The sequence below is a fragment of the Nicotiana tabacum genome, chromosome 13, assembly GCF_000715075.1.
Source record: "Nicotiana tabacum cultivar K326 chromosome 13, ASM71507v2, whole genome shotgun sequence".
NCBI lineage: Eukaryota > Viridiplantae > Streptophyta > Magnoliopsida > Solanales > Solanaceae > Nicotiana > Nicotiana tabacum.
Window position 1 is genome coordinate 124121973 of NC_134092.1, and position 10081 is coordinate 124132053.

Genomic DNA, 10081 nt, shown 5'->3' on the forward strand with positions numbered 1-10081 from the left:
ACCAGGAACCACAAAACCCTCAGGTTGTTCCATGTAAATCTCTTCCTCTAATTCTCCATTTAAGAAAGTTGCTTTAACATCTATTTTGATGGATTTCAAGACCATACACAGCCGCTAGTGCCACTAACACCCTAATAGATGTTATCCTCGTTACTGGCGAGTAAGTGTCAAAGTAATCAAGGCCTTCCTTTTGTCTATAACCTTTGACAACAAGTCTTGCCTTAATCAATCAATCAATCTTTGACCGAAGCCGAAGCCGAGCTGAGCGAGCGAGCGACGACGGCGCGAGGCTTGCCTTCTTCTTAACTCTTTAAAGCTAGAAGAAGAGCAATTATATATATATACCCATCAAAAGCCTTTTCTTCCTCCAATATGGGACAATGTCCCTTTGCCAATGAAGGAAACTCAAATATTTCATTTTCCCTCCATTTCTCATTCACCCTTTTTAAGCTACACAAGCTTAAAATCCCAACAATAATAACCTACTCCCTTCGGTCCACTTTAATTGATTTTTTGGTCTTTTTTGTGGTCCATAATATTTGATTTTTTCAGTTATCAAGAATGAATTAACTTTTTTTTCAAAGTTACCCTTGGAATAAAGAGCGTAGGAGTATTTGTTGTATTTTCAATGAACAAATTAAGGTTAATACAGTCAATTTTATTTTTAATTAATGCTAAAAGCTGAATTCCTTAATATGTGTGAAAACAACCAAAAAATTAATTAGAGTGGACCGGAAGGAGTATTACAGTTGATTAAATTACACTAATATATAACTTGAACTCCGATCTAAAACGTAAATAATCAATAAAGGCAAAAATAAATGTATGATCTAATGATCAATAAAGTGGATTGAAAATCTAAGTAGTTTCAACGAAGACAAAAATACTAAATAATTTCTTCTTACCTATCGTACGTGCACAAAAAAAAAAATCAACCTAGCAAGGGAGGAGCTAGGGGGCGGCAAGGGTCAATTGCTTTCTGTATATAAATAGTAAATATTAAACTCCCCTCATTTTTTTTTTTTGTATTTAAGTCCTTGTACATTGAATTCCCTCAAAAAAAAATTTGGTTCCGCGACTGAACGGATTTTTAACACGTAATTAATTCTCTTTGTTTTCTTGATAACATGAAAACATGAAAGATAAGACGCAAATCTTATAAGTCATGTGCATCTTTGAACATACTTATTATAAGTATTCGAACTCAGAAAACAATAATTTAACAACAATCAAACATCAGTATAGCACAGCACAACATTAGCCTGCTTTTGTTACTCCTTCTGTCTCCCTATAATTTCAATAAATACTTATCACATAAATCTGAGTATCTGCTGCTGAAACTTTTTGTTAGTTGCAGTTGAAAAGCCTGCAGAAAAAGAGCTCTTTTTTGAGCAACTCTTTTGACATTCATATCTCAGAATTCCTCTACGACTATAAAGTAAGAAACTTTCTCTTTTCTAATTATAGTAACTTTGTGTACTGTTTTCTTTTTGATTAGATAGTGGTTTCTGTTTCTCTTTTATAAACTCTAAAATTGCCTTAAATTATACTCCACAGAAGGAGAAAGTGAAAAAGGGTCAGTTGTATTTACTGTTGATTCTTGAATCTGCAAATTTTGTGTGCGTGTGTTTTGGCAAATTGGGTGTCTAAATAATAGGGAATTGTCTTTGGAAAGTTGAAATTTTTTAAAAGATCTTTGACATAACCACTAATTTTACTCCATGATTTCAGGAAAAGATTTGGTTTTTTTTTCCTCTTTCTTATTATATGTTTTTTTTTTTGCTTGTGGTTTCAAATTTCAAGGCATTTTTTACTGTGAATAAAAAAGATTCTTGCTTTTTGAATCTTGACCTTTCCTTTTTATGGGGTGACTGTCCGTTATTTTCTTCATGACAAGTTTTAAAGTGTATGACTAACATGAAATGCCTTACACCTTGAATTTGAAGATGTGATCTTAAGCAAATTTTGAAGCATTTATTATATTAGAATCTTTATTATATCGAATATAGCTTATATATATATATATATATATATATATATATATATATATATATATATATACGGAAAGATTCTTTCTTACCTTATTTGCACGGTAAAATTTTTCAAAGAAGGAGATTCAGTCAAACCCCTAAAAACATGCATTTCATGTAAAGATTTGAAAATACCAAATTTTGTGGGATGAATAGAGTTAATTTTTTAGTTGTTGATTCATTAGTTTCTATTTTAGAGTTTGATTCTGTACTCTAAATGGGAATCTGAGGAGAATTTGTGGTATGCAGAGTTTTTTAAGGGGTTGAAGGGAGACAGAAGATGAAGAATTCTGTCTCTGAACACAGTTTCTACATAGAGAGCGACGACGAGGATGATCATGGGGAGGAGAAACAATTGGATAAACCTGAAAATGAAGATGGTAATGACTCTGATTCTTCCAATTACTCTAATGATGATAATAATGAAAACGATTTCCCGGACAGCAAACCGAGTTCCTTCAACCCTCCTGCTTGGCCTCAAAGTTACAGGTATTCATATTGTTTTTCATTTTGCCTCTTTCAATAGATTTAGAAAAGATATTTGTATCATTTTGGCTTTTGACTTTTTCTCTTTTCTGGTAGCATAATGGGGTTTAACTTCTAGCGCTTTTTATTTTGTATGGTATTAGTCAATGAGGATTCATATAGCCGACCCCAACTTGCTTGGAATTGAAGCGTAACTGTTGCTGTTGTTTGGCAGCAAAATGGAGTTTCTCTGTTCATGGATTGGTTATTTTTCCATTATGAACTGCATTGGGAGATGAATCTTTTGAAGTTTTTATAGCTCATCGGAGTTCAATCAATAGTTCCATTTCTTGAATGATTACTTGTTAGATTTCACTTTGCTCCTCTTCCTGTTTTCAGCTTTACGCTTGCAGCTCTGGTAGGAGAATGTTTACTTGTAATGATAATGGTTTCATTCATTGTCATTTTGAATAAAAACATGAGCTGCGCATATGCTTCTAATCATTCTAGTTCTGAGTTTATAATGTTATCTTGCTTCAGGAGCATTTTTAATTAAAGAGTTTCCAACTCAAATTTTTATTTTTTTGAATGGCCAGCATTGCTTGGTGAACCTGAATGAAATTAAGAAACCAACATGTTTAGTCATCAATGCAAGAAGGAGAGGGTGTTGAAATGTGGAAGGAAACGGTCGAGGGAAATTTAGCTTTGCTTGAACTTCATAGTTCTTATCACTGGCATTAACATGGGAATTATGAAAGCAGAAGAAGATAACGTATCACTTTACTATGCTAGATTTTTCCTCCACGAATTATTCAATATGATTCCTGATGCGCGTAAAAAGTGTTTTTGTGTGTTGTTTTGTGGTTAACAACCGCTGGATCCTGTAATCTCCAATGACGATGCAAAGCTTTTCTCTGGAGTGCTTCATGTCTCAAATGAGTTTTATCTAGTTTGCAATGTATTACTTACCTGTTTCATATTTCTAACTTCTAATCCTTGCAAAACACTTCTTGTAGGCAATCTATGGATATATATAGTAGTGTACCGTCTCCAAGTCTTACTTTCCTGGGGACGCCTTCATTAACACGTTTAGGCAGCTCGTTCCTTGCCTCATCACTCACAAGGAGACACACTCCTGAAGTGTTACCCTCTCTTCATAAACCTCTCATACCGCAAGCAGAAGAGGAGCAACCCCAACAGCGGCGTAGCTCTCATACTTTGCTGCCTCCTCTTCCATCAAGGAGGTCTGCTATTAAGAAATTTCCTGATGAGAAATCAGTTGCACATGAATTTCCAGCTTCCCGTCAAAGTTCCTACGGCCAAGGCGTGCTAAACGGTTAGTATTCTGTACACAGTTTTATGTTCCAATCACGGTTGGTGAGCAACATAGTTTTTACAAATGCCTCTTTTTATTTTCATACAGGTATTAATGTTCTATGTGGAGTAGGAATCCTTTCTACTCCTTATGCTGTGAAGGAAGGTGGATGGGCAGGGCTTTCTATATTATTCATCTTCGGTGTGCTTTCTTACTATACTGGCATTCTCCTTAGATACTGCTTGGACAGCCAACCGGGGCTCGAGACTTACCCGGATATTGGTCAGGCAGCCTTTGGTACAGTGGGAAGAATTATCATATCGGTATGTCCTTTTGGCTTTCATTTGTCTTTGCACTTCAACCATAGTAATTCTTAAATAAGATTGCGCAAAACGCTTGATAACATAGATATAAAGATGATAAATTTTGTAGGTAAAGAATGCTGAAGAATCGCTGTGGAACATATTTTAACTTTTTAGCCAATCATCACCGATTCCTGATACATAGATAATCTTAGACTAGCTACATATTTAACAGTTTAAGCATATGTATGCAATCATCACCGATTTCTGATACTGATTCTTTCTTGTTCTGTGTATTTGTGGATGCAGATAATATTATACGTGGAATTATATGTAAGTTTATGTTGCCTACACGTTGTCCGTAACATCCTTTGTCGTATTAATTTCTAAATGTGTGTCTCATCCTGATATATGCTTCATTACTGTTGTCCTTCACTTGCAGTCCTGTTGTGTTGAATACATAATTTTGGAGGGAGATAACCTGTCGGCTTTATTTCCAAATGCACATTTAAGTTTGGGAGGGTACCAATTAGATGCACGGCATCTCTTTGCTTTGATAACCACCTTAGCTGTTCTTCCTACCGTTTGGTTGCGTGACCTTACTGTTCTTAGTTACATCTCAGGTAAGTGGCTAACTTCCTATAAGAAGAGCTTCATATTTGAATAGCCAAAAGTGGCAGGCTGATAGCATTTATTTTCCTGTTTCAACTATTGGACAATGAGAATTCTGAAATTGACCGGCATAATTTTCAGCTGGAGGAGTTATTGCTTCTGTAATGGTCGTCGTTTGCTTGTACTGGCTCGGCTTAGTGGATCATGTTAGCTCTCAAAGCGAACAAACTGTACTGAACGTTTCTAGTCTCCCTGTTGCTATTGGACTTTATGGATATTGTTACTCCGGGCATGCAGTGTTTCCTAATATATATACATCACTGGAGAAACGCAGTCAATTCCCTGCCGTCCTCTTAACCAGGTATTGTGTGTTAATTTTGTTCGTGTAGATAATCCAAGGTGGATCCCAAACTCAAACTTGATGAGTTCGACTTTTGAAATTCTTAGCCGGAACACATTAAAAGGGCAGCTCGGTGCACTAAGCTTCTGTTATGTGCGGGGTCCGGGGAAGAGCCGGACCACAAGGGTCTGTGGTACCCATCCTTAACCTGTATTTCTGCAAGAGACTGTTTCCACGGCTCGAACCCGTGACCTCCTGGTCATATGGTAACAACTTTACTAGTTACGCCAAGGCCCCCCTTCTGCCTGAACACATTGTATTCTTGAAATTATGCCTTCAGAATTTAATATTTGTTGATTTTTTTTTTTGCATCATTCCGTTTCCTTATTTTTGGTTAACGCGGATTTAATTTGGATGTAGTTTCGCTATTGTGACTGTATTGTATGCTGGAGCAGCTGTGATGGGATACATGATGTTTGGGGACTCGGCTGAATCCCAGTTTACTCTAAACTTGCCCACAGATTTAGTTGCCTCCAAAATTGCTTTTTGGACAACCGTAAGTGAAACTTGATCGATTATGTTCTCTCCTTGATACAACTATTTGAACATATGGTGACAAATTGTCTGTTTCTTTTGCAGATTGTTAATCCATTCACAAAATATCCTTTTCTGAGTCCATGATTTTTATTTTTTTCCACTGCATTGTACTACTTCAAATTATGTTACCAAAATAAGACCGAGGATAAAGGGAAGGGGAGCCTTGGCGTAACCGGTAAAGTTGCTGCCATGTGTCCAGGAGGTCATGGGTTCGAGCCATGGAAACATTCTCTTGCAGAAATGCAGGGTAAGGCTGCGTACAATAGACCCTTGTGGTCCGACCCTTCCCCAGACGCATAGCGGTAGTGCACCGGGAACTTAGGATAAGAAAATTTCCTTTTAAGATAATTTTAGCAAAGGGAGAATATCTTCCTTAACTAGAAACACATATGCTTTAACCATGTCCCCTGTTGCTATGAGTATGGAGGAGTTGATACCATCGAACCACGCCAAATCTCACATGTACGGAGTCCTCATTAGAACTGCACTGGTGATATCCACATTACTTGTGGCGCTTAAAGTTCCTTTTTTTGGTAAGTTAAGCTGCTATAAAAGCACTTATCAATATGATTTAAACCTATGTTGCTCGGACTCTCTAAAAGTGTTGCCGCACCCGTGTCGGATCCTTCAAAAATGCACTAAATTTGAAGGATCCGACACACACCCAACAACATTTTTGAAGAGTCCGAGTAACATAGATTTAAAAAGTGTGTTTTTAATCCCCTTAACACTTTAGGAACGACCTTGCTCTCAAAAATATCAACAGAACTGTGATATCAAACTTACCTATGTAACATTCATTGCCTTAAAAAGACTTTTTTATTTTAACCTGCAGGATTTGTGATGGCATTGATTGGATCATTATTTACAATGCTAGTTGTAAGTCCTTTCTGTTCTGTACCAGTTTTAAAGTGTTTTGTTAAATAGGTTTTCTGTTTCCATTTTTTGTATTTAAAGAATTGTACTAATATATGATCTTTATATTCCAGACATTGATCCTACCTTGTGCTTGCTTCTTGAGAATATTGAAAGGAAAAACAAGTCCAATTCAGGTACAACAGATGTTTCCCTCTGTTATCAGATAGGCCAAAGATAGCGCAGCGCGCGTATACTTTGTTTTAATTGTTAGCTTAGGTGAAGAACATGGTAATTATCAAGTTTTAGTCAAAATTCAATCGACTCATCAGCTTATGTAGTCGAATTAATTTGAATTACATTATGTATAAACCTTGTGTTAAAATCGACATTATTTCCCAATTGTTCTTTATCATGTTATAAAATATAAACATCTTTATATATATAGAAACACACACATATTCTAAATCTTTTTGCATATGTACATATATTGTTTGAGTCGAAAGTAATGGTTCAGTTGAACCACTGAACCCACCCTAAATCTGCCTCTGAATTTTCGCCTTGATTATAGACATGTTTACATAAAATATTTGTGTAAACTATATGTCTCCTAATTAATTATCCACGTTGTTAGCGACCTTCCTTGGTGATGGAACTTGTTCTTTTATCCTTTTTTTCAGTGTTGTCAAAGGCACGCATAAAGCGTGCTTAAGCCTTGAAGCGAGGTACAACACATTGAGCGCTTCGCCTCGCTTAGTGGGCGCTTCAGTGTCGCCATCAAGGCTCTATGATATACTTTTCTTGCCAATGAGTGTAATCCTGAAGAGGCACTACTAGACAATTGATATTTCATATTATCGTAATTTTTTTTTTCAATTTATTTATCCATATATTTTAATTCATGCTTATAATTATTAGTCTTTGACTAGCCATACATATTTGTATTTGTTTCTTCTTTTGCGCCTTTCTTCACTGAAGCCCTTGCTTTTTTAGCACGTTGCGCTTAAAGCCCCATCAAACCTTAAAGCTTTTTTGTGTTTTTCGCCTTGATAACAATGTTTTTTCTATGCAGGTATCAGCATGTATACTTATTATCATAATTGGTGCTATATCAGCAGTTATTGGATCTTATTCAGCTCTCTCCAAAATCATCCAGAGTTTATGAGTTAAAATTTTGGTAATACAAACAATGGCTGCAAATGTTTTCAAGTCTATGATTATACAAAATTCTATTTTATATGTAGTATGGTTCTCAGAGTGTTCTTTTCTGAATAAGTCCCAAGCTTGTGATTTTGATACAAACATTTTTTTATCTTTGTCTCACAATCTTTAATCTTATTGTCTTTTAGAGAAGAAACATTATGTCATTTGATTGCCTGTTACTCAAACCAATGGTAGTGTTTTAGCATTAATATGTGTAATTATCTTTGTACTTTAATTAATTATGTGGAGGACAAGTTTGTATTCTTATTTTTTGTTTGGAAGCTATATTAGTTGTTCAAAAGTTAGAATTTAGGGAAAATGCATAAATATCCCCTAACCTATGACCGAAGTTCCAACTACACACTTTTTCTTTTCGGAGATCCTATTACCTCCTGAACTATTTAAAAAAAAAAAAAATTCTCCTTAAAAGATCATAACTAGGTTTGTATCAAAGTCATGAAAACATACGCCCGCCAAGTGTAAATTTCAATTTTTAAATTTTCTTATTCTTTTCTTTTATTCTTTTTCATTTTCTTTCTTTTCCACCTTCCTTTCTTCTTCATTTCATTCTTGGAGTCGTATGTCCGACGATTTCGACAATTTTTCTTCCCTCCGTCACCAACTATTTTCCGTTTCTTTCTCCGATAAGTTTGCCGGCAAGCGTTTTATGTTTTTTAGTTTGTTTGTTTTCTTTTGTTTATACTATTCCTTTCATTTCTTTTCCCTTCCTTTTATTTTCTCTTTTCTTACTCTTTTTTGTTAGTAGGGGAAATAATGGTGTTCTGATAACTTCCTCCAACCTAGACAGTAGCAGATTCGCACAAAACAACTCCTGTCAAAGCAATGCTTTGATAATAGTTGAATCATAATTTTTACTTTAAAGCAATATATTCCTTTTATTTGCTTTAGGTTTGTGTGTGAAGTATAAGTGTGTCGACTAGGTTAGAAGAAAACTTTTTTCAGTTAAAATTTCAATACCTCTATTTTTTCCGGCGTGGAAAGGTTTTCCGATGATAAATTTTTTTCCCAAATCTGAGTGTATTTTGATTTGCTTATGAATAGATCTTTTTGAGATTTTAATTTGTGTGTGAAAAGGATAGAAAGAGGAAAAAGAAAAGAAAAATAAATGGAAGAAGAATGGTTAGACAAAGTTGTCGGTGAATGAATATACGCCGAAATTAGAGAAGAAAAGAAAAAAGAAGTAAAAGAAAAAGACAAAGAAAAAGGAAAAGGAAAAACAAAGTAAGAAAAAATGGTAAAAAAGCAAAAAGAAAAATCTGAAAATCGTTTTTCTTGCTTCTCACTCTCCCAAGGAGAGTGAAATACACACATTGCCACATAAGTTTTAACGGTGCAAATAATTCTACTTTAAAATAGTTTAAGGGGAGGGTAATAAAAATTCCGCAAAGGTAAAGTTTGTAGTTGGAAATCCGACTATAGGTCAGGGGGTACTTATGCATTTTCCCTAAAATTTAGTAATATGTTTGTCACGACCCAAGAATCACACATGTCGTGATGGTGCCTATCTCAATACTAGGCAAACCGAAAATATCAATAACCCACAATTTCTTTTAAATACTGAAAATATAATAAATAAGTTTAAGAGAAAATCCCACAAATACTGGATATAAATACACTCCCGAAATCCGGTGTCACTCAGTACATAAGCATCTAAATGAATATAAAATCTGACTGATAAAAACAATATTCAAAAGTATAGAACAATACAATAACTGAAAGAAAGAAAGTCAAGGTCAGCGGACGCCAGGCAGCTACCTTGATGGTCTCCAATTGATAGCACTCTAAAATCTAGCAGTCGTCGTGTCCGAAAGCACCTGAATCTGCACGCGAGGTGCAGAGTGTAGTATGAGTACAACCAACTCAATAAGTAACACGACTAACCTCTGGGCTGAAAGTAGTGACGAGCTCCGCATGTATAGTCCAGTATAGAAATAACGGTACCGAAATGTAGGCATGCTTTCAAGTACAACAGTTAAACTCAGTACAAATAAGATAGATCAATACTACATGATATGAGGAATATGACATCTCAGTGGAAAACCTCGTGTACTCACGATCACTAATCACTCGGTCACTCGGTACTTTTTATGGCCAATCCAGCCCATATATATATATATATATATATATATATATATATATATATATATATATATATATATATATATATATATATATACACACACACACACACACACACACACACACACACACACACACACACATCAAGAGTCAGTCAGTCACTCAGTACCGTATAAGGCCAATTCAACCCCAAGGTAATTTTATCCCCAAATGTAAATGATTCGGACAAGATCCATGTCCAGGGAAATTCATCACAAATATA

At 35.2% G+C, this 10081-nt stretch overlaps 1 protein-coding gene across 3 annotated transcripts; it reads left to right on the forward strand.

The window, feature by feature from the left end:
• The first annotated feature begins 1053 nt into the window (after positions 1-1053).
• LOC107768508 (amino acid transporter AVT1C) lies at positions 1054-7986 on the forward strand. Of its 3 annotated transcripts, none has more exons than XM_016587640.2 (13): positions 1054-1438; positions 2280-2519; positions 3512-3831; positions 3919-4133; positions 4422-4445; positions 4555-4735; positions 4866-5085; positions 5485-5620; positions 5704-5723; positions 6049-6194; positions 6497-6540; positions 6651-6713; positions 7589-7986. In XM_016587640.2, exons 2-13 carry the CDS (start codon positions 2311-2313, stop codon positions 7679-7681), a joined length of 1671 nt encoding a protein of 556 aa, XP_016443126.1. In that variant the 5' UTR covers positions 1054-1438; positions 2280-2310; the 3' UTR covers positions 7682-7986. The 3 variants fall into 3 exon arrangements, with proteins under 3 accessions (XP_016443126.1, XP_075084566.1, XP_016443135.1); XM_075228465.1 differs by lacking the exon at positions 1054-1438 and adding an exon at positions 1506-1576; XM_016587649.2 differs by lacking the exon at positions 1054-1438 and adding an exon at positions 2128-2147.
• Positions 7987-10081: the final 2095 nt, after the last annotated feature.

Bases quoted from the DNA above. Each gene is read 5' to 3' on its own strand.
- LOC107768508 (XM_016587640.2), top strand. From the start codon at position 2,311: ATGAAGAATTCTGTCTCTGAACACAGTTTCTACATAGAGAGCGACGAC. The intron at 5,086-5,484 runs GTATTGTGTGTT...ATTTGGATGTAG, and splicing joins CCTGCCGTCCTCTTAACCAG to TTTCGCTATTGTGACTGTAT. The intron at 5,724-6,048 runs ATATCCTTTTCT...AACTAGAAACAC, and splicing joins ATTGTTAATCCATTCACAAA to ATATGCTTTAACCATGTCCC.